At 47.9% G+C, this 27,006-nt stretch overlaps 1 protein-coding gene across 1 annotated transcript; it reads right to left on the reverse strand.

Annotated features, from left to right (window-relative positions):
* Positions 1–649: 649 nt before the first annotated feature.
* On the reverse strand, positions 650–4,899 carry LOC118077197 (lysozyme C-3). The gene is made up of 4 exons (XM_035100671.3): positions 4,752–4,899; positions 4,282–4,443; positions 2,313–2,391; positions 650–990 (listed from the first exon to the last, which is right to left on the reverse strand). Exons 1-4 carry the CDS (start codon positions 4,885–4,887, stop codon positions 924–926), a joined length of 444 nt encoding a protein of 147 aa, XP_034956562.1. The 5' UTR covers positions 4,888–4,899; the 3' UTR covers positions 650–923.
* Between the last annotated feature and the right edge of the window lie 22,107 nt (positions 4,900–27,006).

Here is a 27,006-nt window from a genome sequence, read left to right on the forward strand (position 1 = left end):
GGAAGCCGCCCAGAGTGGCTGGGGAGACCCGGCCAGATGGGCGGGGTATAAATAAATAAATAATAATAATAATAATAATAATAATAATAATAATAATAATAATATGCAGACCCAGTCCAAATAAAGCCAGGCCTGGTCCTTTGGAGGGATAATAGAATCCCTGGAAAACTTCATAATAATAGGATGTACCAGAAGTTATAAGCAGGAGAAAGTCAGTCAGGAAGTAATGGGAATATTATAGTGTGTGTTCCAATTTTAAATTGACTGCAAACTTGGGGCCCATTTTCCAATCTATCTGACATTTGTAAGTCACCCCAGAAATCTATCACTAGTTATCTGTGTAAGGTCACTAGTTTAGACAAGAGCTAGAAGCTGAGTGGTGGGAGAGATGGCAAGGAAGCATGAAGGTAGACTGCGGGAGATTATGGAGTTTATGATGTGTATGTGTGTGGCAGTGCTTCGCTGCTGTCACAGCAAGATCACATGTGGGATAAGTGATCTTTTCTGGTGTGTGTGTGTGCCCATACAGCTCCTTGCCAGGGGTGCAAGGGACCTAGATACGCCTCTGCATCTCCCTGCAAATTATGATGAGATGATGATGCTCAACCTAATTCTGTTCTTTCTATTTACCCATCAAGCAAGAAAAGAGTTTGGTTTATGTTCAATTTATTGAAGATTTTCAAGCAGAGAAGCTCGCAATCCAGAGCAAGATGACTGACCACCCCAGACACACTTAAAAAGAATAATCACTTTCCCTCATTCATATAGAAAGAGGGCCATTTCCCTCCACCACGGGGTGGGGCACAACATGCAAATGCTGGCGCAGAAAGAAGCAGCTGGATTTTGATTATATGGCAGTAGCTAGCTGTTTCATCAAAGGGAATCTCAAGAGAAATGCAGGAATTCATTCAGGACCATGGAACTCAGAGTCTGCAACCTCTTGTCCACTTTGAGAGATCTTGTCCTTTGCAATATGTCCTCCAAGCAACCCTAAAAATCAGAATGAGAGCAAAAAATAAAGCAAGGGAAGCCACATGACTGTTGCTTGTATAATTACAGGTGTGGTGGATCTTCTTTAAAAGCTCCACAACATTTCCAAGTGAGGCATTTCTGCCAGCTGCAGGGTCATTCTTCCTGTTCATTGTCTCTGCTGATGATCAGTTTTGGTGGTCAACAGGAAGTCTACCTACTAACAGCCCATGATGCCCTTCTAGCAAAATTATGCTTCCCATCCCATCCCATGGAACTTTACTGCTCAGTCATGGATACAGCTGCCGAGCTGCTCAACTGCCTCATTCTGAGCGACTGAATTTGTATCCACCTCCCATGTCCCGGTTCATGACTAGGGGCTTCCAGATTTCACAGTCCTGCCACTGAGGACTTCTTGGATCATTCTTTGTCTAGCTCCTCCCCTTTGACCTTACCGCCTTGGGTGACCCTGCTGGGAGTACAAGACTCCCGATGGCTTCGCTCACAAGGGTCATAGGAACGTGCAAGCCCTCACACCACGACAAGGTGATGATCCAGTGAGTGAGAAGCACATTCAGAGGCACAATGTGCCTAACAATGAAGGTGAAACAGAGTCATTGTGGCTGCTACCGGTAAGCATTGATCGCCTTCTGTGAAAGACCTCCAAGCAACCTTGGGAAGTGAACCATCTGCCCCAGGACTTCACTCCAGCCCATGACAGAACTTAGACTGTCTCCTCCTTTCCTGAATTCCAATTTATTTATTACTACATTTATACCCCACCTTTTCTCCAAGGAGCTCAAGTGGCATACATGGTTCTTCCCCTTAGAAAAACACTGTGGTGTAGGCTGGGTTCTGAAACAGTGACTGACTCAATGTCAACCTGTGAATTTCCTGGCTGAGTCAGGATTTGATCTCTGGTCTCCCAGGTCCTCTCTTACCACTACTACACATTGGCTCAGTTGCCAAATCTTTTTCTTAAATCCCCACCAAGACTAAGAGCTCCTAGTACCCACCAGCCATCCAAGTGTTTGCTGCACACAGTAGTGGCTGGCTTTGTGATGCAGGTGGGGCTGTGGTCTTTTCCTAGCTTCCCAGCACCATGCGATGCTGCCAGTTACTCAGAGGAAGTGGGGGAAGACAGCAGGGTCCCAGAGCAGTGAGGGTACTACTGGCTGTACATTTAAGGAAGCGTCTTTAGCTCTTGTCAGCGCCTATTGGAGAAGGATCTTTAGCTGCCAGCTATACAACAGTCAAGTGAAACCATATTTTTCTACATAGTTATGTGAACTGAAAACTTGGCTAGTATTGAATGTTCCAAGCACTGAGATATTAGCACTTACCATGCATTCATCCCTTGGGGGTCACGGACAATTCTCTTGACACAGTTAATATCATTTGTGATGTCATCATTTAAGAACGCTGGCAAAGAAAAGGAAGTTACTGGGGATTCCTAAAATGCAAAACCCAGAATACAAACACCCCCAAGGTTGCAGGGGCTGCCGCTGAACTGTGGAAAACCTTTTCCTAGAGGTCCATCCAACTCCAAGCCTGAATACTTTTGGGGAGCACTTAAAGCATTTCCCCCTTGAGCTGGCATTCAATTATAGCACCAAGCAGGGGATCCCTTCTAGTCAGCTGAATTCTAGCCAGAGAAAGAAATCAGTTCTTTATAAATGGCCCATCTCATCCTCCATCCAGACAAGCAAGGTCACAGTTCCAGGACACATTGCACCCAGGTAAAAGCAGGAGGATACAGAGCAGAGGCGGTGGAACAGAGCATGGCCTAGTGAGAGGTCATGGCCTAGGGCAATATTTCCCAGTTTGTGGGTCATGACCTGCAAGTGAGCAGCCAAACCAGTTGAAGTGGGTCGATTGCTTCAGTGCTACCCCATTGGAATACTTTGGTAAGGAGTTCTAGGACCTTTGTTCACACAACTGCCTGCCTCCAGATTACTTGAAATGAAAGGTTGGGAAAGAAAGGAATGAGCTGTGGGGTTATCCCTGTGTGCTCAGGGTGCTGCTGCCTGCCAGCAAGCTGTGAGTGCCTTGTTTGTCCCATGGCAAGTAAGGCTAAATGGAATGGAGGGAGTGGGGAGGAACAGCAGGGATGTCCCGGCACATTCAGGATTCTGGTATCCACCAACTTTGTGCTAGGGACGTCTTGTTTAAAAGGGGTGGGAAAGTAAAGGAGAGGCTGAGGTCTCCTCCCAGGATCAGGGGAATGTTGCTGCCTGCAAGTGGGCACTGTTGGCAGATGGTTCTTTAGCCTTAGGAAGATGCTTTTTAGAAGTGGGATGTTAGTGCTCAAGTATGTGTGACTGCGAGAGAGATGTGCAAGTTGTGCGAGGAAGGTGGGAGAGATGTATTTGTGTGTGTATGATGGAAGAAGGGAGGGACAGATTTACATGATGTTTCATGCAAGTGAGAAAAAGGGGTTACATGTATGTGTGCTCAGAAGGGAAGATATGTACTTGAGCAGAGAGGGAGAGTAGTCTGTGTCTGTGTCTGAGGGGCTGAGATGTGGCGTGGGGGGGCCAGGGGGGCTATTGCCCTGGCACACATTTCTGAGGGTGTGCAATCGGGTATCCCCATGAGACCTAGAATCATAAAGTTGGAATAACAACAACAACAACAACAATTTATTATTTATACCACGCCCATCTGGCTGGGTTCCCCCAGCCACTCTGGGCGGCTTCCAACAAAACATTAAAATACAGAAATCCATCAAACATTAAAAGCTTCCCTAAAGAAACTACAAGGGCCATCCAGTCCAACCCTCTGCCAAGCAGGAAACGCCACCAAAGCATTCCTAACAGAATGGAAACTCCACCACACTCCTTGGCAGCAAATTCCTGGCAGCTGAGGCACAGCGGCAGGCAGGTTGGTCTGGTGGGCAGGTGGATGGAGGCGGCAGACAAAGAGCCTATTTGAGGCGGGCTCTATCCACCCTCTGCATGCCACCTCCTGGTGCCCGCCCCAACCGCCCAGTCCACCAGGAGAAGGGGACGACAACCCACAGTACGCTGCTGGTGACAGGGGGGGGGGAGGGATGCACGCATGCACATGTGGTGCATGAGAGAGAGAGAGAGGAAGACAAGCACCTAAGCAGAGAGAGAGAGGCATATCTGAGTGTTTGTATATCTGTGCAGTATAAGGTGGAGCAAGATTAGAAGTGTGAGTTTTGAAGAATGTGCTGTGTCTTTTTCTGTGTATTATTTCAGAAAGCGTAAATTAGGTAGAATCACCTTCAAATGTGAACTGAATTAAAGAAGTGTCAGCTAGCATTCCCTGCAGTATCAAGTTGCTTACCATTGCAGGAGCTTCTACACCCATTGGCTGTTGGACGATGTCCATTGTCGCACCACCAGCGGCTGTTTATCTGAAAGATTCCATAGTCACGACTGCCGTCAGAGTTTGGTGGCCCCACGGCTCTGGTGTTAAATCTGCTTTCATGATAAGCGGCACAGAGCCCTGGAACAAAGTGAACAAGGACTACAATTTGGGTATACGCTCAGTGTGCAATCTTTTTTGTCAAAGTTTTGAAACAGAATAATTTAAAAACATTCTTTCAATGTTCACGATGGAAGCTGCCTGTAACATCTACTCCCCCCCCCCCAATGGTCTTAAATAGAAATTTGCACAAACAACGAATGAAAGTTGGGACATTTTGATGGGCAGCAGGGTGTGTGAACCTTTTCCTGAAAAGAAGTCCCCATTTCAGCTTTGCCCTAAAAACACCAGCAATTGCAAAGATGAAGGGAAAGGAAGAGCAAACTCACAGTTGGCCAGGCTGACGCGATGGTATCCATCCATCCCACCCTGTTTCAAACGTGCAGCCAGTTCACATCTCTCATACACTTTGGCTTCATTCCCTGCAAGGAGGAGGCAGAAGAGAGTAAGGGCCAGAACCTTCATCTCTGCAGTTCCCTGGAGAATGATGTTTGGATTCCCTGGGATCCCCAGTGTCTTTTGTAGACCAAAGTTTTGGGCGGAGTCCAGATGGTGAGCAGAACACTGATGGGGGGAGGGGAATAAGTATTGATAGGAACCCCGCCCCCTGCAAAAAAAACCAGACACATGGTGCAATTCTGGTTTGATATATGATAGCAGTGTGCAACTTAGGAAATATCTCAACATTCACTTAACACAGGGGTGTCAAACTCAAATTCATCGGGGGCCGCATCAGCAGTTTGGTCACCCTCAAAGGGCCGGATGTATCTGTAGGACTATGTGTCCACTCTTTATTAACATAAATTATTGTCACTGCATTCAATTATTACTGTTTTTGTAATAATGTAAGTAATAACTAGCTCTGAAAGCAGAAACATAGTCAGAATAATGGCAAGTAGATATTCAAATGTACAATTATTGTACAATTTATTGAAAAATGATTTTTGGTAACTGCACTGGGTGGTGGAGGCTCGCTAGGGTTTCATGCAGGACCTTTGCAGAGCTTGCAAGCAGCCCTGCAAAGGTCCTGCATGAAATGTTGGGGATCCTTCTGCATGCAGGACAGATGTTCTGCCAGTGAGCCACCACCCTTCACCAAAGGGACTGGCTGAGGTTGACTCACTGAAGCTGCTCTCCTGGTTCCAGGGTTTAAGGGCCAGAAGTATAAAGCAGCATCCTATGTTTCTGAGGAGAGGGAGAGGGAGGGGAGGAAGGAAGGAAGGAAGGAAGGAAGGAAGGAAGGAAAGAGGGAGTGGGAGGGAGAGGGAGAGGGAGAGGGGAAGGAAGGAAGGAAAGAGGGGAGAGAAAGAAGAGTAGGAAATAAGGAAGGGAATAAAGAAGGAAAGAAAAAGAAAGAGGGAGAAAAGACGGAAAGGGAGAAAGAAGGAAGGAAGTAGAGAGGGAAAGAAAGAATAAGAATGAGGGAGAGGAAGAAAGTTGGTAAGGACGGAAGGAAGGAAGAAAGGAAGAAAGAAAAGAGGGAGCAGGAGGGAGAGAGGAAGGAAAGAGGTGAGAGAAAGAAGAGTAGGAAAGAAGGAATAAAGAAGGAAAGAGAAAGAGGGAGAGAAGACAGAGATAAAGAAGGAAGGAAGGAGAGGGAAAGAAAGAATAAGAACGAGAGAGAGGAAGAAAGAAAGGGAAGGGGGGTGGGTCGCCGCCTTGATTCAGCGCCAGAAAAGAGCGCGAAGGGACCCAGGGGCAAAAAGCATTTCCCCGGCCCCAGCTGTTTGTCGGCGCTTTGTTGGCGCGGCGCTTCAGCAGCAAGGTCCCACTGCTGGGTCCCGCTGGCTGGGGCGCTCGGCGGGCCACATGATGAGGTCTGGCGGGCCGGATTTGGCCCCCGGGCCTTGTGTTTGACACCCGTGACTTAACATTTTCAACAGAATAGATTAAAGCAGGCAGCATGTATGTGCTCAAAGATTTAGCATCTGTGTAATATTAAATAATTACCTAATAGGAAAAAAGCAATTTGTTTGTGTTTTCCAGCAAAAACAATCAAGAGAGTCTTGTGGCATCTTAAAGATTAATAAATGAATAAGGCAGATATTAAAAGCACAACTTCAGGCAATACCAATGAAATGGAAACATGGAAGGTGCCTAAAGAAGCCAGGGTGGCTATCTAAAGAACTTTTAACTGAGTTAGGATTTAAAAGGGATATGTACAAAAAATGGAAAAGGGGGGAAATCTCCAGAGAGGAATTCAAACAAATAGCCAGCACAAAGTCAGAAAAGCTAAAGCACAGAATGAACTCAGACTTGCTAGAGAGGTTAAAAGCAACAAAAAGGGCTTTTATGGGTATGTCCATAGCAAAAGGAAGAACAAGGAAACAGTGGGGTCACTTAGAGGAGAAGATGGTGAAATGTGAACAGGGAACAGAGGAAGGGCAAAAGTCCTCAATACCTTCTTTGCCTCAGTCTTCTCCAAAAAAGAAAACAATGCCTGACCTGAAGAATATGGAGCAGATGATTCAGCAGGGGAAACACAGCCCAGAACAAGTAAGGAGGTATTACAAGAATACTTGGCTAGTTTAGATGTATTCAAGTCTCCAGGGCCAGATGAACTACATCCAAGAGTATTAAAAGAACTGGCAGATGTTATTTCAGAACCACTGGCAGTAATCTTTGGGAATTCCTGGAGAACAGGCGAAGTCCCAGCAGACTAGAGAAGGGCAAATGTTGTCCCTATTTTCAAAAAGGGGAAAAGAGAGGACCCAAACAATTACCGTCCAGTCAGCCTGACATCAATACCAGGAAAGATTCTAGAGCAGATCATTAAGCAAACGGTCTGTGAGCACCTAGAAAGAAACTATGTGATCACTAAAAGTCAGCATGGGTTTCTGAAAAATAGGTCATGTCAGACTAATCTGATCTCATTTTTTGACAGAATTACAAGCCTGGTAGATGAAGGGAACGCTGTGGATGTAGCCTATCTTGATTTCAGCAAGGCCTTTGACAAGGTGCCCCATGATATTCTTGTAAAGAAGCTGGTAAAATGCGGGCTAGACAATGCTACCATTCAGTGGATTTGTAACTGGCTGACTGACCGAACCCAAAGGGTGCTCATCAATGGCTCCTCTTCATTTTGGAGAGAAGTGACTGGTGGGGTGCCACAGGGCTGTGTCTTAGGCCCAGTCTTATTCAACATCTTTATCAATGACTTGGATGATGGGCTTGAGGGCATCCTGAGCAAGTTTGCAGATGACACCAAATTGGGAGGGGTGGCTAATACTGTACCCCAGAGGACAGGATCACACTTCAAAATGACCTTAACAGATTAGACAACTGGGCCAAAGCAAACAATATGAATTTTAACAGGGAGAAATATAAAGTACTACACTTGGGCAAAAAAATATGAAAGGCACAAATACAGGATGGGTGACACCTGGCTTGAGAGCAGTACATGTGAAAAGGATCTAGGAGTCTTGGTAGACCACAAACTTGACATGAGTCAACAGTGTGATGCAGCAGCTCAAAAAGCCAATGCAATACTGGGCTGCATCAATAGGAGTATAGCATCTAGATCAAGAGAAGTAATAGTACCACTGTATTCTGCTCTGGTCAGACTTCATCTGGAATACTGTGTCCAGTTCTGGGCACCACAGTTCAAGAAGGATACTGAGAAGCTGGAACGTGTCCAGAAGAGGGCAACCAAAATGGTCAAAGGCCTGGAAACGATGCCTTATGAAGAACGGCTTAGGGAGCTGGGTATGTTTAGCCTGGAGAAGAGAAGGTTAAGGGGTGATATGATAGCCATGTTCAAATATATAATATGATGTCATATAGAAGAGGGAGAAAGGTTGTTTTCTGCTGCTCACAGAGAAGTGGATTCAAGCTACAAGAAAGAAGATTCCACCTAAACATTAGGAAGAACTTCCTGACAGTAAGAGCTGTTTGGCAGTGGAATTTGCTGCCATGGAGTGTGGTGGAGTCTCCTTCTTTGGAGGTCTTTAAGCGGAAGCTTGACAGCCATCTATCAGGAATGCTTTGATGGTGTTTCCTGCTTGGCAGGGGGGTTGGTCTGGATGGCCCTTGTGGTCTCTTTCAACTCTATGATTCTGTGATTCTATGATTCTATCTGGGGCCCCTAGTTTAACCTCCAGTTTGCTAGTAAAACTGAATTGCTGTGTTATGAAATTATGGTGTGTCACCAACATGTAAAGTTTGGAAAGCTCTGCCCTAAGTGGTAAGGACAGAGAAGACAAGAGAAGTCTGAAGGTTAAGACTGCAATCATACGTCTTCTTCTTTGGCAATCCCTCATAGCCAAGTAAGTTTGTCTTCCATAAACATGGTTTTAACCGTGATTCCGTAAGTGATGTGGAGGCCAATTCTGGATCCACACGTCCTTCCACAGTGAGGATGGGAGCAGATCACGGTGAGGGTTTGCCAAGTGTGCCTTCCTCTTAGCACGTTTCTCCATTTTGTCCTGAGTTTGACCATCCTCAAAGCCCATGACACCTTCGGGAAAGGCTGTTCTCTAATCGGAGCGCTTGCAGGCCAGTGTTTCCCAGTTGTCGGTATTTATACTACATTTTTTTAGATTTACCTTGAGAGTCTTTAAACCTCTTTTGTTGACCACTAGCATTATGCTTTCCATTTTTAAGTTCGGAATAGAGTAGTTGCTTTGGAAGAAAATAATCAGGCATCCGCACAACATGACCAGTCCAACAAAGTTGATGTTGAAGAATAATTGTTTTGACACTGGTGATCTTTGCTTCTTCCAATACATTGGTACTAGTTCACCTTTCTTCCCAAGTGATATGAAAAAAATTTCGGAGACCCGGTTCATAGAATCTTTTGAGGAGTTGGAGTTGGCATTTATAAGAGGTCCATGTTTCACAATTGTATGTGCACGTACCCTGGGGGTAAGCACCATGCAAGTATACATGGCTAGTAGGGACGCGGGTGGCGCTGTGGTCTAAACCACTGAGCTTTTGCCGATTGGAAGGTTGGCGGTTCAAATCCCCATGACAGAGTGAGCTCCCATTGCTCTATCCCAGCTCCTGGCAGCCTAGCAGTTCAAAAGCATGCCAGTGCAAGTAGATAAATAGTTACAACTGCGGCAGGAAGGTAAATGGCATTTCTGTGCACTCTGGTTTCTGTCACAGTGTCCCGCTGCACCAGAAGTGGTTTAGTCATGCTGGCCACATGACATGGAAAGCTGTTTGTGGACGAATGCCGGCTCCCTCGGCACCAGGGGTCCTTTACCTTTACCTATACATGGCTAGGATTCAGCTAGAAGGCATCTTTTGAAATATCTGATTATTTACAGCTACTATTTCTGGGTATGAGGAAGCAGGGGGAAATCTTTAAAATAGTTTCTGAAAATAGTTTCAAAGCACTAAGTCATCTGCCCCACGGTTTTTCGTTAATAATCAGCAGCAAAACTCAGACAGCCTCATCCTTTCCTACAGTACAATCTATTTATTATTACACCAATATCCCACATTTCCTTCAATGTGCTCTGAGTGGCATATGTGGTTCTCCCCCCCCCCCTATCTTCTCAAGAACCCTGTGAGGTAGATTAGGCTGAGAGACCAAGTATCAGCCAGTGAACCAGCAGTGGCATAGCATGGGAGGGCACAGGGGTGGTTGCCGTGGATGCAAAGTTGTTAGTGGAGCAAAATTTCAACACCCAGTGCTGCCTCAATATAGCTGTGCCCTTCTGTTGCTGGGCTCTCTTGAAAATGGCTAAATGGTTTTTCCATGTGAACCAGGAAGTGACCTCTCCAGACAATGGAGCAACTCTTCTTTTCTAATCTCTGCAGCTGCGATCTCCTGCGTGTGAACTTCATCTGTTTCCCTCCCTCCCACTGACTCCTCTGCACAGCCAGGGTGCTGGCAACCCATGCTATACCACTGTAAGCCGGAATTTGAATTCAGGCCTCCCAGGTCCATCACTTCACTTTTAACCACTGCTGTACAGTGGCTCAGTTGTTAGACTGTTCCCTTAAACTCACACCTGGATATATTTACAGCTCCCAACAGGCAACAGCCACCAAAAGCCAAGGCTCGGCAGTGGAGTGCCCAGCAGCAGTAAGGAGTAATGGTGCCCTGCTACTTGCGATGACACAGTGTTGCTACAAGGAGCAGTGCCCAGAAAAATGTATGGCTGGCTGAGGGTGTGAGCTCCAGGGTGTGAGTTGCTCCATTTTGTAGTGTGTCTTGAGGGTTTCACAACTGCAGCCATCAGTACAAGAAGACAACAATAAATGCTTTGTGTAGGGCTATGCCCCAATCCTGGCATTGCAAATGCCATCTTCGTCGCTGAAGGGAACCTTCCTGCAAGACCCTGTGTAGTTTGATTGTATGATCAGCATGATCTCCCTCCCACGTCTCATCCCCATGAGAGGGCAGGGGAAAAGATTCTTTACATGGAGTAAAATCCCAAGTGCATGTTTGCTTTGGGGATTTGCTCTAATAAAAGTAGATCCTATGATTTTCTTCAATTAAAGGAGATCCTTGCAGATTGAATGGAAGATTAATCAGGTGTACAAGTGTTATTTTTCCACACACACAGTTGTGTGACGGTTGTCATGGCCCAACATCAGACATTTTTGCCACATATTACATGAGAGATGGCTTGGTAAATCAAACTTCTGTGCTAGATACAATCTCATATCTATATTCTCAGAGGCTGGAATCCCAGAATACTCCAGCTATAATTTTGCCTCCCTGCAACTACAGTTTAAGGGTTGAGCTGTTGTGGCTCCAGAGGTGATATATACAACCAACCAGCTTGGTTGGTTTCACACAAGGTTAGATTACTTATCTTAGAACATTTGAGTAATTCTTTTAAAAATAAATACATTACCAGAAACCCCCCCCCCCAATTGTCTCTATTTTCCAGTGACATCCCTGATTTAGAGAAGTTGTCCTGGTTTCTGATTTGATCCCAGAATGTCCCACTTTTCCTTAGGATGTCCCTATTTTCATTGGAGAAATGTTGGAGGGCATGAATTGCAAAACCTAGCATCTGAATATGGTTCTCTTGCAGCAGGGCCTTTTCTCTGTTGATTTTGTAGCTGGGCAATTTCTCATTTTCTGCACATATCGTATGTGCTATCTCCCAGGATACTTGGAGGTAAGGTCCAACAGCATGTATATTCTTCTGTCACTCTCCTCTGCCACCCAAAGTGCCTGAGCTGCACATTTAGGGGATTTGGGGTTCAGGGGCTGGCAGAAGGGAGTCTGGGGATGGAAATTATTGTGAGGCAACCAACAGACAGAGAAAAAAGAGAAGCTTTTGGAGATGGAAAAGGGGCCAGTACAGAACTTTAATATCACAGTCATGGTCAATGTCATTCTTGGCCAGCTGCCCTCTGCTTTTAGGGCTCTGTTCTGTTATTCTAGTGCAGGGGCTCTCAAAGGGTGTGGTGGGCAACACGGGCGTGGTGACAGAGGGTGGCAACTGGGGTGGGAAGATTCAAGGACCATATTATATTTGGGGAAGGATTAATGTTCTTATGTACAGTAGCTACATTGTTTTATACTTTCTGGATGTCCCATTATCATATTATGAAGTAGTTGTGTTCTATGTTGTAAATCAAGCACTGCTAGTTGTTTCTCTCCCCTGTCCCATGCAATTCTTATCAATAAAAAATTCAGTGTGGTGCAAGCAATTTTTTATTCTGAAAGTGTGCCCCAGAGGAAAAAAGTTTGAGATCCACTTTTCTAGTGATTGAAGAATAGGAGTAGAAGGACTTGTCCATTTTGATTCCCTCAGTTTCACATTTTTCCAATCTTGAATTCAGTTCATGACATTTCTGCTGCAATTTGCAAAAAATATAATAATAATAAATTCCTAATTTATTTTAGTGTGAATTTCTCATAAAAACACATTTTTGTATGCACTTTGAAATTATGTACACATTTTTAAAAGCAATTTCCTCTCTAATATAAGGCATTTTTGTATGTTAAAGGTAAAGGTAAAGGGACCCCTGACCATTAGGTCCAGTCGTGACCGACTCTGGGGTTGCGCGCTCATCTCGCATTATTGGCCGAGGGAGCCGGCGTATAGCTTCCAGTTCATGTGGCCAGCATGACAAAGCCGCTTCTGGCAAACCAGAGCAGCACATGGAAACGCTGTTTACCTTCCCGCTGTAGCGGTTCCTATTTATCTACTTGCACTTTGATGTGCTTTCGAATTGCTAGGTTGGCAGGAGCTGGGACCAAGCAACAGGAGCTCACCCCGTTGCAGGGATTAGAACCGCCGACCTTCTGATCAGCAAGCCCTAGGCCAGGGGTCCCCAAACTACGGCCCCCGGGCCGGATGCGGCCCAATCGGCCTTCCAATCCGGCCCGCGACGACTCCCGCCGCCCGCTGCCGCCGCCCGCTCTCACGGCGCGCGGCGCAGCGACGATCTAAAAAATCGGCAAAAAATCGCCGAAAATCCTTTGTGCGCATGCGTATGGGCCTCTCCCGACCCGGAAGAGGTCATTTCTGGTGCACTTCCGGGTCGGGGGAGGCCCATACGCATGCGCACAAGCGATTTTTGGCGATTTTTTTCCCGCCCGTGTGCGTGTGCGCATGCGCACGGGCGCGCACTCCCCCGCCCTCCGGCCCGCTGCGCGCGCACTCCCCTGCCCTCCGGCCCGCCGCGCAGAAAGTCTGGGGACCCCTGCCCTAGGCTCAGTGGTTTAACCACAGCGCCACCTGGGTCCCTTTTGTATGTTATTTTCACTAATACATTCATCTTTATGCACACTTTCTTTAATGCAGGTATATGCATTTTTGCAAACATTGGTTGGAGAAGTGCACCACAACATTCAGGTAAGTGCAGATTTCAAAGGGTACCTGTGTTTCAATTTGTGTACTGTATCATAAAGTGTGAATTGATTTGTCTCTAAAATGCTAATGGAATTGACTACCTTCCACCATTCCTACTGGAGACCAGTAACATCAAACTCTTCAAGTGTCCCCCTATTTTCCAAGGAAGTCCCAGATTTACAAAAGCTGTCCCAGTTTCTTATTTGATCCCAGAATGTCCCGCTTTTCCTTAGGATGTCCCTATTTTATCAGAGAAATCTTGGAGGGTATGGAGTTAAGCAACCCCCGAGCCATCTGAAGGCAGCCCTGTATAGGGACGTTTTTTTAAAATGTTTTATATGTTGGAAGCTGCCTGGCAGTGGGACTCCCTACAGGGAGCCTCCCCCCCCATCATTCTGACCAGCACTTCGCCCAGCGAGAGCAGTAGCAGTGGGTCAGGCAGGGGGAATGAGGAGGGGAGCGGAACGGAGGAGGGAAGGCTCAGCGAGGTATTAGAGCCCCTGCGCTGCCTTAGTCAACAAGTGGAAGAGGGAGCACAGCCACTTCTTGCGCCCGAATTGAGGCACGCACCCAAACGCAGGGTTAGAGGGTGGCGTTTCGGGGTGCCCAAGCTATTATGCTGGCCCCGGAGCAGAAGGGCACCATTGCCGGATTCTGCGAGTGACTAGGAGGTTATGTTTTCTGCTATCTGCACTGTAAATAGTATGCACAATAAAACCCTTAAAAACAGAACGGACTGGAGCATATTTACTCGGGAGTAGCCGCAATAATCCCCTGACACTGCCCAAAGTGGCAACCGAGTCAGTTGGGTGGGGTATAAATAGTAAAATTCTTCTTACTATTATTGAAAAGGACATCCCTATTTTCATCAGAGAAATGCTGAAGGGTGTGTAACATTTCCCCGAAAAAAGCAAGGCATTTCAAAAAAGGAACCATTTCAAAAGAGGAACCATTTCAAAAGAGGAACCATTTCTTCCTCTTTTGCACACCATTTCAAAAGAGGAACCATTTCAAAAGAGGAACTCTGTAATATACTACAATAAACTCTATATTACAGTACATACTTGGCTGTGCTATTACTTTAATACACAACACCCCCCCACACACACACTTAGTGAGAATTACACACAAAGTCTTTCAGGGACTGTGGCTTCCTGCGACTTCTACTATATCGTCTCACTTCAGGTGTTGTGACACTAGGGGTTTGAGGCTGAGGGGTCTCCTTACTCCAAATTGCAATCGGTTCACCTTAAATGCCCCTTTGTGGGTTACAATAGTTTGAGCTTCTGGTGTTTGTGGCGTTACAGGTAGCTGCTGGTACACCTGAGCGAGATCGATCTTTGCAAATACCTTGCCCCCAGCCAATTTCGCCAGCAGTTGAGACACCACTGGAATGGGGTAGGAATTTTCCCAAATTGCCTTATTTATTGTGCATTTATAATCTGCGCAGATGCGCACTTCCCCATTTGCTTTTAGCAGGGTCACTATTGGGGTTTCCCATCTTGCTGAGTCAACTGGTGACAACACCCCTTGCCGGACTAGCTTGTCAAGTTCTGCCTCTATCTTGGGCTGCAAAGCGAATGGCACGCCTCTTGGCTTGAGGCGAACTGGAGCCACCCCTTGGTCCAACTCAAAGTTAATGGGAGGCCCTTTATAGCACCCTAGACTGCCATCAAATAATGATGCAAACTCCCCATAAAGTTTATCAAATGATCCTGGGGCTATTGTTATTGCGTTCAGCCAGAGATGCCCAGCCCTAAAGCAGGAAACCAGTCTGTTCCCAAGAGGCTGGTGTGCTTCCCTTTGGCGATCACCAGCTTAAGTACGGCCCTTTTGTCTTTAAAGTTAACGTTGACTGAACACATTCCAAGGATGTGTATTCGGCCGGCAGAGTAAGATTGTAATGTGGCGGGGAAAGGCTCCAATGGAGGAAACTTACCCCCTGAGAAAAATAACCTCGCTGTCTTGTCCGAGACGATCGTAAACCCCGAACCAGAATCTACCTCCATCTGGCAAGGGTGGCCCTCGATGCTGACCTGGACTGATGCTTTCCCCTGAGCAGGGAACTGGACGGTCTTGCCCTCTATCTCGGTGAGGTAGTTGCAGTCGTCCGACACGTGCGTTGATGAACTTGCCTGTCGCCGGAATGGTCGCGGGGATTCCGATGTTCCTCCGGTAGCCGACCTGCATACCCGAGCGATGTGGCCTGTTTTATTGCATGCATGGCATGTGGCGTTCCAGAATCGGCAGTTCCGACGTTCATGCGCCCCACCGCAACCAGGGCATTCTAGCTTTTCCCCTTTTGTCCCAGTTGAACTAAGCCTCAAGGATCCAACTCCGCAGGATGGACTCTGGGACGGGCTGGACTACTGACTGCTCAAAGCATGAGCTGCCTCTGCTGCTGGCCTGGCACTTTGTTGCGGGGTTTTTTGTTTCTCCCCCTCTGTGGTCTCAGTGGCTATAGCCTCGCGCACAGCTGTTGCTAGATCCACCTCTTCCCTTGTGGCGATCTGACGTCGGGCTTTACTGCTGCTCAGCAGGGCAGTCTCAAGCAGGTCGGGCGCCCTGGCGCTGAGGGGAGGAGATCGCTCCGGCGCCCCCGCCCTTGCAGGGCGCAGCATGGTTTCCGTGTGCCTTTGCCGCGCAGCGCCCCACCTACTGACCCGGCGCCCTGACACACCGTGCCACCGGGAATCTACCTAGAGCTCAGGCCTCCAATGAACTGGTCAAGCAGCGCTTCCTCGAGAGCCACGAAATGACAGTGCCTCGCCAGGACCTTCAGCTCTGCAAGGAATATGGAGACCGATTCACCATCCTTCTGCCTCCTTTTATGGAACTCGATGTGGCGTGTTGCCGTGGTTGCTGCTGGGGCAAGCTGCCTTGTGAGCTGGTCCATGATCTGCTTCAGTGTCGCTGTTTCTAGTATGATAGGAGCCACCAAGCCTCGGGCCAACTCGAAAACCTCAGCCCCACAGCAACTCAGGAAGACTGCCTTTTTCCTGGTTACAGGTAGGTAGCCGTGTTGGTCTGAGTCGAAGCAAAATAAAAAAATTCCTTCAGTAGCACCTTAAAGACCAACTAAGTTTTTATTTTGGTATGAGCTTTCGTGTGCATGCTTCCTGCCTGTTCCTTCGCAAGTGCCTTTCTAGACTTCTTTTATAACAAACTAGATGGCCCTGCCACGCATTGCTGTGGCTCATCCCTGTAACTCCCTCCACCCTGTGCCGATCTATAACGTATCCCACCCCCTCCTTCCCCCCACCCCGGCTTATCCCTGTGATTCCCCCCCATCCTGTCCCGACCCATGACGTATAGCGCCCCCTCTTCCCCCACCCCCAGCTCATCCCTGTGACTGGCCCCACCATGTCCTGACCTATCCGGTTCCCTCCTCTCCCCACCCAGGCGAGTTAGTACCTCCATTCGGCCTAGTCTGTAAAGGCTTCGGCCAAGTATGTAAACTGGAGCCGAGGTGCTGTTGAGAGGGAAGTTTTTATAGGTGCAGTACCAGTGTAGCTGCCGCTAGAGGGCGCTGGTTTGCAACCTGGTTCTTTTCCCAGCATGCATTTTCGTCTGAGTGGTGTGTTTTGAAACACGGGGTTTTAGGAGCTTTGCCTGGCACAGGTGTGTCATGTCTTAGCAAACTTTCCTATAGCCTTCAGACATTCACATGTGATGTTGTGTCAAAATTTCACCTCAATCGGTCAAGCAGTTTTGGTGAAAAGTGGAAACACACCCACATGCCCAGTATATGTGTGTGTGTGTGTGTGTAGACTAGCTGGCCCTGCCATGCGTTGCTGTGGCTGAGTCAGTGAAACTGAGAAGAAGGGAAAGTGAAACTTTAAGTTCCCCCAACCGACGCCATGTTTCCCTGCCTTTCCCCCTTGTCCTCCTACCGTGGCATTTTCCCTGAATCTCCAGGAACATGCTGGCTGTTCCTTTGACGTCCACTGGAGGGCCCCATGTTTCCCTGCCCTTCCGCCTTCTCCTTCTACCGTGGCGTTTTCCCTGAGTCTCCAGGAACATGCCGGCTGTTCCTTTGATGTCCACTGGAGGGCCCGAGTTTTTTTCACCTAAGATGACGTTTTTAGGTGTGATGGGTATCATATTTGTATAATGTAAGTTTATACAAACCACCGCACAGTGGCATGGAACGTTGTGTCCAAATTTGAACGCAATCGGTCAAGCGGTTTCTGAGAACCGTTTGGTGTCACACACATGCACCCTTTACATTTATATATATATAGATGTATGCATTTTATCATGCAGTGCACATTTGAAAATGCCTTCTTGAGTGGAGACCTGCATTGCAACATTTGGAGAAGTGAGAAATCAGAAGGATCTGCATATTAGCCCAGGAGCTGCAGGTTGGGTCAGAGTAGGTCATCTGTCCTGAACTAAACAGAGGAGAAACTGGGGGGTGTTATGCAGATAAAGGGTCAGATTCATAAATGCATTCACTTTGGAATTTTTCATCTTTTTTGACACTGTGGAGCAGCAGTAACTTTTTTGTAGTCTTCTTCACTGATGCATCTTCAACTATATTGATATTGTCTGCTTTGGAATATAACACTATGAGGGCAGAAATTCCTTCTGTAGCTACCATCCAGCTTTGGCAAGGGAAAAAATGCCTTCACCACTTTTCAAATGGTGGTTCTTATGGCCTTTCATAGTAAAAGAAGAAAGAGGAAGTCTGTGACATTACTTGGTTAAGAAGGAGCAGGAGGGAACAACTTTCACTTAGATGGATTGAACTGAAGTACAGTGGTACCTCAAGTTACAAACGCTTGAGGTTACAAACACTTCAGGTTACAGACTCTGCTAACCCAGAAATAGTACCTCGGGTTAAGAACTTTGCTTCAGGATGACAACAAAAATTGTGCTCCGGCGGCGCGGCAGCAGCAGGAGGCCCTACAGTGGAACCTCGGTTTACGAACACAATTGGTTCCAGAAGTCTGTTCATAAACCGAAGTGTTCGTAAACCGAAGTGAACTTTCCCATTGAAAGTAATGGGAAGTTGATTAATCCGTTCTAGACGAGGAAAAACACCCCCTAGAACGGATTAACCGCTTTGCTCCGATGCCTTCGCGGAGGCCGGGGAGCGTTTCCGCGACTGGGCTGCAGCCGCGAAAGCGGTCCCCGGCCTCCGCAAAGGCATCAGAGCAAAGCCCCAGCCTCCGGAAGGCATCGGAGCCAGGACTTCGCTCCGATGCCTTTGCGGAGTCTGGGGAGCGTCGCGAAAGTGCTCCCCGGCCTCCGCAAAGGCATCGGAGCGAAGCCGCTCCGATGCCTTCCGGAGGCCGGGGAGCGTTTCCGCGACTGGGCTGTCCCATTGTTTCCGTGAGAATTAAGCAATGGGTTGGCATGCCCACCCATCAAGCTTTAAAAGAAGAGCCAGAGTGAGCTTACTTGCAAGACTTGTGGCTTGCAAGACTGCTAAGCGTGTACGAAACAAAATAATTTTTTTTCTTTCAGTAGCACCTTAGAGACCAACTAAGTTTGTCATTGTTATGAGCTTTCGTGTGCATGCACACTTCTTCAGATACACTGAAACAGAAGTCTCCAGACCCTTATATATAGTGTGAGGGTGGGGAGGGGTATTCCTCTTTCTCTCTCTCTTTTTAATTAATTTTTATTAATTTTCGCATACCACATATTCCATTATCAAACATTTGGGCTCATTTCATTCATTATCTTTACAAATTCTCCATAATTCTCAAATAAAAATTCAACTTAGTATAGTAATAATAACAACTCTTAAAGTTCAAACCTAAAGTTACAAAAATTCCCGATGATCGACTTCCACACTACTTTCTTCTGCTATTTTTATATTCATGTGTTTGGTTGCGCGGTATAACATTCCTTATCGTTTCAGTCTATTTTCAACATTCTTCATATCGTTTTTAAACCTTCATCCTCTTTCTTTTGTACTTATATTTTCTTGTTTAATCCTCTTTTTGTATATATATATATATATGCGTATTTAATTTTTATTTTATTTTTTACTATACATTGTACTTGTATTTTCTATCTGTATGTCCAATAAAGATTTCTAATTTGTTGTTGTGGGTTTGTTTCCTTCTGTGAGTAATTTCTTATTTAAGGTGTTATTTTGTTTCAACTATCTTATCTATATATGCTATAAATTTTCCCCATTCTTTCATGTACACCCCGCTGCCTTGCTGTCTTATTCTCGATGTTAGTTTTGCAATTTCCATATATTCCACAGTTTTCCTTCTCCAGTCTTCTACTGATGGAATTAACTCTTGTTTCCAGACCTGAGCTAGAATTCCCCTCGCTCCTGTAGTCGCATATACCGGTAGGAACCATTTCACATCATCCTTCGCAACATCTTTCCCCACCATTCCCAACAGGAATGCCTCCAGCTTCTTTTTTATTGTATATTTAAGAATCTTTTTGATCTCATTATATATATCCTCCCAATATTTCTTGACTCTTTCACAGGACCACCACATGTGTATGAGGTTGCTTTCCTTAGATTTACATTTCCAACATTTCGTATCTCCTGACTTGTACATTTTGTATAGCTTAGTTGGTGTAAGGTACCACCTGTATATCATTTTGTAAATATTTTCTTTTAAGATTGTGCAGGCCATAAATTTCATTCCTACATTCCATAGTTTAAACCACTCTGCATATTCTATATTATGTCCCAGATCCATCGCCCATTTAATCATCACACTCTTTATTTCTTCATCTTTAGTGTTCCATTCCAGTAGGAAATCATAAATTTTTGATATGTTTTTCTCCTCACTTGATAATACTGTTTTTTTCAAATATTGTCTTAGAATGCTCAAATCCTTTTGATTTCCTATCCTTTGTGAACACACTATATATTTGTTGGTATTCCCACCACCCCTGTAGATGTTCTTTAAGTTCTTCATATGGTTTCATCTTTAGCTCATTGTCTTGCTCTGTCAGGATATCTGTATACTGTGGCAAACCACATGGAAATAAAGAAAGAAGGGAAAACACAGGTTCATCCAGCAAACTCTGAGTCGTAAGTGCCGTCCGGCATCTCCCGCTCAGATCTTTTTTATTAGCATTAGAAAACATCATAAAAATTCAAACCAGCCAATAACAATTCATTCTACACTCCCCAAACCCCTCCCCAGATTTATTTCCCACAGGAACACGATACTCTGAGGAGATTGCGAGGTCTGGCAAAAGGCAATCTAAATAATAAAGGAAAACATGTATACACAAGGGGGAGAGAGGAAATTCCAGGGAGGATTAACAAAGCAGGAGACTTCAAGGAAACAGGATTTATCACCTCTAAAAGATTTGCCAGGAAGGAGAGAACTGCAAATGCCCCTTTTGGTCAAATAAACACAAATGTTTTCTGTCAGCCAGGAAGACAAATGGCAACAGATGCTTTGTCTTTTGAACCCAGACTGAAACGTGATTTAGAGGCAGAGAGAAATGGAGTCTAAGGAATTTATATCTGAAATCAAGCATTTCATAACCCAGGTGGAAAAAGTTTGTCCAAGGGAGCCAGAAGCTCCGAACATCCTTCTCAACCACACACTTGATTACAAATTCATGATTTCTTACAATAAATCCCTGGAATGATATCACTACACTATACGTTAACCATTTTGTTTTCATGTTTATTTTTTTCACTGACAGGGCCTCCTGGGGTGATAGCCAACCTGGCGTTTTCCTTTCAAACCATTCTTTATATTTGGACCAGACTTCAAATAATGATTTTTTTATACAGTGGTTTAAAAAATCCTTATGTACCCTCACCTTATTGTACCAGAGATACGCATGCCAGCCATACCGATTTTGAAATCCCTCTAAGTCCAGCACTTCTGCATTAACTTCTGTTAACGACTGCAATTTGTCTTACAGGAAAAAGCAAGGGGTGAGATGGCTAAATATAGCTTTATCATGTATAATGAGATAAGAATCCAATGTCTTTGTTCAGGCCAGGTCTCTCCATGGTTCCAAGTTTGCTAATGAGCTGCAGTTCAGCAACTTCTCTTTCCAGTCTACAGTGGTGCCTCGCAAGACGAATTTAATTCGTTCTGTGAGTCAATTCGTTTTGTGAAAAATTCGTCTTTTTGCCCATAGGAATGCATTAATTGAATTTCAATGCATTCCTATGGGAAACCGCGATTCGCTAGACAAATTTTCCACAAAATGAATTCGTCTTGCGAAGCAACCTACGATCGCAAAACCCATTCAGCTAGTGAAAAATTCGTCTAGCAGGGCATTCGTCTAGCGAGGTAAGACTGTATTTCTGAAATTCTTTTGTAATAAGACAGCTACTTTTGAGATCTTGTATAGAATGTCCTGGGAGATTGAAGTGTTCTCCTACTGGTTTCTCTGTCTTGTGATTGCTGATGTCAGATTTATGTCCATTTATCCTTTGGCATTGGGTTTGGCCTGTTTGTCCAATATAGAGAGCTGAAGGGCATTGCTGGCATTTGATGGCATACACAATGTTAGAAGATGAGCAATTAAATAGTCCTGAGATGGTATGTTTGATGTTGTTGGGGCCAGTAATGGAGTTGTCCGAGTGTATGTGGCAGCAAAGTTGGCATCTGGGTTTATTGCGGGCTCTGGTACCAGTGTCCATGTTAAGTCTGGTGGTTGTATTATTGTGGGTGATGAGTTGTTTAAGATTGGGTGGCTGTCTGTAGGCAATGAAAGGTCTTCCTCCCAGAGCTTGAGAAAGAGAACTGTCATTGTCTAGGAGAGGTTGTAGATCTCTGATGATGTGTTTTACTGTTTTAACTTGGGAGCTGTATGTGATGACTAGTGGTGTTCTGATATTTTCTTTTTTGGGTTTGTCTTTCAGCAAGTTCTCTCTGGGTATCAGTCTAGCCCAGGGGTCCCCAGACTTACCGTGCGGCGGGCCGGTGCCCGCCGCGCCGACCGCGCGGTGGGCCGGAGGGCAGGGGAGTGCGCGTGCAGCGGGCCGGAGGGCGGGGGAGTGCGCGCCCGTGCGCATGCGCACACGCGCGCATGCGCACACGCGCCCGTGCGGGGAAAAAATCGCCGAAAATCGCTTGTGCGCATGCGTATGGGCCTCCCCTGACCCGGAAGTGCACCAGAAATGACCTCTTCCGGGTCAGGAGAGGCCCATACGCATGCGCACAAAGGATTTTCGGCGATTTTTTGGCAATTTTTTAGATCGCCACTGCGCCGCGCGCCGTGAGAGCGGGCGGCGGCAGCGGGCGGCGGGGGTCGTCGCGGGCCGGATTGGAAGGCCGATTGGGCCGCATCCGGCCCGGGGGCCGTAGTTTGGGGACCCCTGGTCTAGCCCTTTGATCTGTTGTTAAACTTCATCGGGCGGATATTTTAGTTCTAAAAAGGTTTTCTGTAGATCTCTTAGGTGAGAGTCTCTGTCTGTAGAGTTGGAACAGATGCAGTTGTAACGTAGGGCATGGCTATATACAATTGATTGTTTGGAATGTTTGGGTTAGGGGTTAGGGTTAGGGTTTATGGTTTAGGGTTTAGGGTTTAGGGTTTAGGGTTAGGGTTATGTCAGAGGGCCTGGTATGGCTACTCTAGAGTAACGACTCCAGCATGGTCTTTTAAGGCTTTTATTAAGTGCTGATTATTTACAGTGTTCAGAGCAGTAAAAATACATCCTTAAGGTGAGGTGTCAGAACTCCCGAATGGCGATTGGCGCGTTTTCTTCCAGCACCACAACTTTGGCAGACCCAACCTCTTCCCCCTACGTTTGCGTCGCAATTCGGGAGTTGGGGGGATTGGCCTCCCCCCCCCGTGCGTCCAGCTTCCTGTCCCACCTGCGGCCTGGGCTCCACAACCTTGCTTGAGCCTCGGACACCACTTCCTGACTCTCCGCTGGAGGCAGAGCTCTCCTTACTCTCTCCAGCGCTTGGGGATGGGCTGGAACTTAAGATGGGAGGGACTTCCCTGTATCCCTTGTCCCTCACATCCACCCCCCTCGCAGGCTCCTCTCCCCCCTCCCTAGTGGCTCTCTGCTTGCTGGGGACGAGTGAAACCCCAAGAAGTCTGTGGCATCCGAGCCTGTGGGTGTAAAAATTTTCCCCCAATCCTGCGATCTTTCTCCTTCCCCCTGAGAAGACGGGAATCCCAAGAAGTCAGTGGCGTCAGAGCTGGTGGGAGTAAAAATGTTCTGCCAGTCCTCTCCTGCCTCTGACGTCGTCGACCTCGGTGAAACCCACACCTCTTCTTCCGTGTCCTCAAATTCCGCTTCCCATCTCCATGGAGAGCTGCTGCCTGCTATCCCTTCCTCCTGCCCCTCCCCCTCTCCCTCCCTTTCCATGTGCCAGGGCTTGGGCCTGTGGGGGAACAGGGCGTGGAACTCTTCCACTAAAAATTCCTCAGGTACTTCCGTGGCCGGTATCCACTCATTGTGGGACGGCGGAGTGTCCTCCCATGCTATCAGGTACTCCAGCCCTCTCACCCCTCTCCTTGAGTCTAAAATCTCAGTTGCCTCATTGAGCTGTCGGGCGTCTCCCGTCTCCCCCCCTCCCTCTGGAGGCTGATCACTGTCCCTGAACCTGGTACTTTCCCTGTACGGCGACAGCAGTGATCTATGAAACACTGGGTGCACTCTCATGTCCTCCGGCAGTGCTAGCCTGAAGGCTACCGGGTTGACCTGTTGCGTGACCGTGAAGGGGCCCAGCCTCCTGGGTGCTAACTTTTTGCATCGCCCCCTGGTGGGAAGACCTTCCGAGGATAACCAAACCTTGTCCCCCACCCTGATGACCTCTCCCGGTCGCCTGTGGCGATCTGCCCCCTTCTTGTACGCTTCCTTGGCCCTCTCCAAGTGTTCTCTGAGCTGCTGGTGCACCGTCTCCAGGTCCTCTGCCCAATCCTCTGCCTGTGGGCCCTCTTCTTCCTCCTCCCCCTCCCTCTCCGGGAAAGATCTGAGGTCGCGCCCGTAGTTGGCCTTAAAGGGCGACACCCCTGTGGAGACGTGCACCGCATTGTTGTAGGCAAATTCTGCCAGTGGCAGGCGATCCACCCAGTCCGTTTGCCTCTGGCTGACGTAACATCTCAGGTACTGCTGCAGAATGGCGTTGACCCGCTCCGCCTGTCCATTGGTCTGCGGGTGCCGAGCCGTAGACAAACTGACCTCCACCTGCAGGAGGTTCATTAGCCGCCTCCAGAAACTGGAAACAAATTGGCGGCCACGATCCGAAATAACTCTTAAAGGCAATCCATGCAGTCTGAATACGTGGTCAACAAACAGTTTGGCCGTCTCTTCTGCCGAGACCGCCCTGGCACACGGTATAAAGTGGCACATTTTGGACATGAGGTCCACCACCACCAACACTGCGGTCTTGCCCCTGGACGACGGCAGGTCTGTGATGAAGTCCATGGACACTACTTCCCACGGCCTGTGCGGTGTGGCTAATGGCTCCAGCAAACCTGCTGGTGGCGCTCTGACCACCTTTGCTCGCTGGCAGGTGTCACATCCCCTTACATAATCCCGAACATCCTCCCGCACCCCTGGCCACCAGAAGTGTCTCATGACTAGGTGAGTGGTTTTGTCCCTTCCGAAATGACCCGCCGTTGGGTTGTCGTGCATCTGCTTGAGGGCCTTACCTCTCAGCTGTTTGGTTGGCAGGTACAGGGCTCCCCTGTAAAAAAGCAAACCCCTCCTTTCCTCAAAGTCTTTAGCCTGCTCCCTCCCCCCTCTCAGTTCTCTGAAGATGCGGGTGGCAAATTCATCAGCTGCTGTCAGTGCTGTGAGTTCTGCCTCGCTCACCACTGCTGCTCCGCAGGACCATGCTGATGGGGGGAAAATGTGCCTGGGTGCTGGTGGCGACTCCTCCTCCATGTACTCAGGCTTGCGGGAGAGGGCATCCGCCCTGACATTCTGCTCCCCCGGGATGTAGTGGATGGAGAAGTTGAAGTTCGAGAAGAACTCTGCCCACCGTATCTGCCGCTGGTTGAGCACCCTGGCCGTTCTCCAGAACTCCAGGTTCTTGTGGTCTGTGCACACCTGGATGGGGTGCTTGGCGCCCACCAGGAAGTGTCGCCAGTGCTGGAACGCAGCGTGGATCGCGAGAAGTTCCCTATCAAACACTGTGTAGTTGCGTTCTGGCTGGGTTAGCTTCCTGGAGAAGAAGGCACAGGGTCTCCACTCTCTGTTGGCGTCCAGTTGCAACAGAATCGCTCCCAGAGCCTTGTCTGAAGCATCTGTCTCCAGGCGTAGGGGCGCATCCTGCACCACGTGGAACAGGTGCTGGTCTGAAGCGAATACCCTCTTGAGGCTTTCGAACGCTGCTTGCGCCTCTGGTGTCCACCGGAACTTCTGCTTGCCTCTCAGGCAGTCGGTGATAGGAGCCGTGACACGAGAGAAGTTCTTGATGAACTTCCTGTAGAAGTTAGCGAAGCCTAGTAGGCGTTGGGCATCTTTGCGCGTCCTGGGGCTGTGCCAGTCCAGGATGGCCTGCACCTTGTCCTTGTCCATCGCCAGCCCCTTGTCTGACAGCTTGTAGCCCAGGAAGTCCACCTCTTTGGTGTGAAACTTGCACTTCTCCAGCTTCACATACAGGTGGTTGTCCTTCAGGCGCTGCAACACCTCCCTGACATCCTTCACATGCTGCACTGGGTCATTGGAATAGATAAGGATGTCATCTAGGAAGACCAAGCAGTTCTTGAAGAGGAGGGACCCCAGGACGTGGTGCATGAAGGCCTGGAAGCATGCTGAGCCCCCTTGCAACCCGAAGGGCATCACCAGATATTCAAAAGAGCCCAGAGGCGTGAACATCGTGGTTTTCCATTCATCGCCTTCCCGGATCCTGATCAAGTTGTACGCCCCTCTTAGGTCTAGCTTGGTGAAAATCTTGCCCCTGCGTGCCGCTGTCAGGAGATCATCCACTCTGGGCATGGGGAAAGCCACTGGCTCTGCCACTGAATTCAGTCGTCTAAAATCCACCACAAGGCGGCGCTGTTGCGTGTCTTTCTTGTCCACCCAGAAGACCGGGCTGCCCCCTGCTGCCTTGCTTTCTCTGATGAACCCCCGCTTGAGGTTCTTGTCGATGAAAGCGCACAGATCCTCCAGTTCCTGATCTGACATGGCGTACAGTTTGGCTGGGGGTATCGTTGCCCCTGGCACCAGGTTGATCTGGCAGTCAAAAGGCCTGTGTGGGGGTAGGTGGTCGGACTCTGCTTCGCTGAAGACCTCTTGCAGGTCCCAGTACGGCTTGGGTATCGCCTCACCCCCTTTGACATGCATGGTGGCCACCGTGGCTATCGGAGGCCCCTCCCCTGGTTGGTGCTGCATGCAATGTTCCAGACAAAAGTCCGACCCAAACGTGATGCATCTCTGGTGCCAACTTATGGAGGGGTCGTGGCGCGCCAGCCAGCTCATTCCCAAAACGATGGGGGGGTCTGAGATGGTTGTGACGTTGAAAGCCAGTGTCTCTGAGTGCCTTCCCACCGTCATTCTCATGGGGGGGGGGTTGGTGAGTGATGGCCCCTCCCAGCAACTCCCTGCCGTCAATGGTGGCTACGTGCAGGGGAAAATCCAGCTGCAGAAGTTGGATCTGGTGCTCTTCTGCAAAGTTTCTCGAGAAGAAGTTGGCTGAGGCACCACTGTCAATTAAGGCTAGGACTGTCAGGGGATAGCCATTTGGGAGCGTTAGCGTGACTTCTAGAACCACTCCTGCTCTGGGAGGGGTGGGCTGGCTCTGCACCTCTCTGTGCGGGTGGGCGGGCTGGGGCTGTTGTCTGCTGACTGTGCCTGGCTGCTGCCCCTTGTCTCCTACAGCCAGGCTGTCTCGTTTCCCTGCTGTGGTGCTGCGTCAGTGGGGGAAGGTACAACCGTTCCCGCCTTTCCTTG

This window comes from Zootoca vivipara, chromosome 10 (assembly GCF_965207765.1).
Source record: "Zootoca vivipara chromosome 10, rZooViv2.hap1.1, whole genome shotgun sequence".
NCBI lineage: Eukaryota > Metazoa > Chordata > Lepidosauria > Squamata > Lacertidae > Zootoca > Zootoca vivipara.

Excerpts from the sequence above, each read along its gene's own strand:
- LOC118077197 (XM_035100671.3), bottom strand. The coding sequence starts at position 4,887 with ATGAAGGTTCTGGCCCTTACTCTCTTCTGCCTCCTCCTTGCAGGGAAT. Across the intron at positions 2,392-4,281 it reads GTGTAGAAGCTCCTGCAATG|CGTTCTTAAATGATGACATC; the intron begins GTAAGCAACTTG and ends TTTCTTTGCCAG. Across the intron at positions 991-2,312 it reads CCCCAAGGGATGAATGCATG|GGTTGCTTGGAGGACATATT; the intron begins GTAAGTGCTAAT and ends TCTGATTTTTAG.